Source organism: Stegastes partitus, unplaced genomic scaffold (genome assembly GCF_000690725.1).
Source record: "Stegastes partitus isolate 25-593 unplaced genomic scaffold, Stegastes_partitus-1.0.2 Scaffold817, whole genome shotgun sequence".
Taxonomy (NCBI): Eukaryota; Metazoa; Chordata; class Actinopteri; family Pomacentridae; genus Stegastes; species Stegastes partitus.
Genome location: NW_007578548.1, coordinates 23,493 through 26,081, shown reverse-complemented (window position 1 = coordinate 26,081; position 2,589 = coordinate 23,493). Strand labels below are relative to the sequence as shown.

General features: G+C 38.3%; 1 protein-coding gene across 1 annotated transcript in view; it reads left to right on the top strand.

Annotated features, from left to right (window-relative positions):
• Positions 1-2,589, top strand: part of LOC103365194 (uncharacterized) — a 12,697-nt gene that overhangs the window by 3,589 nt on the left and 6,519 nt on the right. Inside the window, exons 4-6 of the mRNA XM_008292564.1 lie at positions 363-759; positions 2,219-2,344; positions 2,436-2,575. Of these exons, the coding sequence (XP_008290786.1) occupies positions 363-759; positions 2,219-2,344; positions 2,436-2,575 (663 nt within the window). The remainder of the gene's footprint in view (positions 1-362; positions 760-2,218; positions 2,345-2,435; positions 2,576-2,589) is intronic.

The window sequence follows — 2,589 nt, the reverse complement described above, 5'->3', positions numbered from 1 at the left end:
GTTTTTAAATTGTGACTGTCCTCTGAAACGATATACTCTAAACAGAAGAAAATGTCGAAAAGGTGGGAGAGGTTTATTGATGACGAAGGCTGGTAAGAAATCAATTTGGAACTGAACAGAATTACATAAATTTATTGTTTTTTGAACATGCTAAGTGAAGTTTTTCATACAATACAGACAAAAATGTTTATATGTTTGGTAGGATTGAGAATTTTTTCCCATCTTTTTACTCACATAGGTTGTTAAAATTGATTATATATATTTAGTTTGACCTGTTATAAGGCTGCATTGGTTTGACTTTGATTCTGTAAGTGGGATTTATGTTCTCTGTTATTTCTTCCAATGTCTTTCTGGTTTTCTAGACGGTGCACAAGGCGGGCCATAAAAAGGAGCAAACTGAGCAGCCGCCCCCAAGTGAGGACACTTTGCATCCAGTGTCCAAAGAGTCCATGATGATGAACTTTCACTGGGACATGAAACGGGAGGAGGACTTGAATGAGTGTGAAGAGAAGAAGGAGGGAGAAGAGAAAGAGACAGGAGGTCAGGAGGACGTCAGCCAAGCTCAGAATGATGATGATGAGGAGGAGGAGGAGGAGGAGGAGGAGAGAGATCTGCTCATCGTCACGATGACCAAAACCAGCATCTCTGTGGTGAGAGGACGAGGCTGCGACGGCGACAGTCCTTGTCAGGGCTGTCACGGGACAGGATGCATCCTCAGTGATGTCGTCATGGTGTCAGAATCCAGCACAGTGACCCTCGGTGAGTGAGACGGATTCTGGTCTCTTGTCTGCTTCTTCTACTCTTGTCTTGTCGTTTATTCTTCTGCAGCAACAACAGTAGTGATGTAGTTAGTGTATTAGTTTCTATCTTCTGTTTTCACATTAATTTCTATATTCAAAAATACAACATATTAGACTTTGTCAAAGTTATTTCTGCTGTTATCACCTGCTTATACACAGTCTGCTAAACTTTATCAACAACGACAGGCATTCATGTTTGACATTAGTAGAGCATAGAAAACTGAATACAACAAACAATCTTTTTATATCAGAAGGAGGAAGAGAGTGATGGCACAAGTATTCAGACCTGTTGAACTGTTGAACATCAAAATCTTACTTTACAAATAAATGTGCTGCAAAAATCATACTTAGGTAACAAAAAAAAGAAAAGAAAAAGAAAAGAGAGAGAGAAGGTTTTATCAGCTAAATATATTTCAAGTATGAAAACTTCAAGTATACATTCTATAGACAAGATTGATATATCACATTAGTGAATTGTAAAAAAAAAGAAATGCTAGATGAATGTGCATGTGTTATTTGACTACTAGTTTTAACTGCCCTATACACAGTTTGGTAGTTGAGTCTAGATTTAGCCTATAAATGTAAATGTTAGTATTATTACTTTAGATGTATTTTGTATATTCATGCTAGCTGTGGCGTTGTCATTGTGGATTCACCTCTAAAATCTCATAATAAATCTAAATGTAGCTGCACAGGAGTTCTTTCATCTGAGTGCATTTACATGTGAATCTGGTATTCTGGTTAAGGTCTGGCTGAAGTTGAGTTTTTATGTAACTAAGCACCCATTTCCTGGTTTCTGATCATTTCTTAAGGTTTTAATAGACATAAGTTAGTCAGTAAAACACAAAAAGGCAAATGAAGCTGAAATAAAGGGAAAGTCTGATGTGATTTTTTATTTTTTTTTACTTTCCATTGGCAGTGATGGAATGAGGAAGCTAAATCAAACCGGGTCTGGAAGGCCAGGATTCTAAATGTGTCCTTTTTGAAAAATTCAGTCGGCTGACATGTTTAAAAATCACCTGCAGACAGACAATCGTGAAAACTATTGTGATCATTCATACAAGGATACGAATGACCTGGTTTTTCAATGCAAATGTCCCTTTTTAAATAAGTTTTAAACAACAACAGGATGAGATAAGATCACGGCTGTAGAAAGCAGAAGTTACTATTCTGAGAGCAAAACCAGAAAGCAGTTTTAGATCACTGTGCAACACCAGTTCACAAAAAGATGAAATACTGAATGAGGAATCAGTCACCTGTGAGAGTAAAGACCTCAAAAAGGAGGATTACAACAACTCTGTAAGCAACTCGACTGTAGAACAAGCTCATCACCACTGACTGGTCTTTTTTTCTTACCAAGAGGATTCAATTTATGACGTTTATGATCTCCGTTTGATTGTTCCCTGTCTCACTTTCAGTTCCAAGAGGAAGTGGCAGTTTCAAACAGGAAAAGCTGTCAAATGTTACAGTCGAACATGTCGACACTCACCGATACCTCAGAGGTCACTGTTCGCAGAGGAGCCTCTACGTGTCACCAAATCCAGGTTTGTCATCCGGAGCAGGAAAAACATCAACATGTCACCCAACATCGCTTCTTTTTATTTTTATTTTTATGTATCTATCTTTTGTGTTCAGAAAAGATTACCATCTACTACTACAAGTCAAGCTTTATGGACAGGAATTTCAGAGGCGTGCCAGTGGTCCTGAACCTCACCCAGTCCAACTGCTATCTCAGGTGCTGCAAGGAAGGGGCCAGAGTGTTCCTACAAGTGGAGGTAATAACAATAGA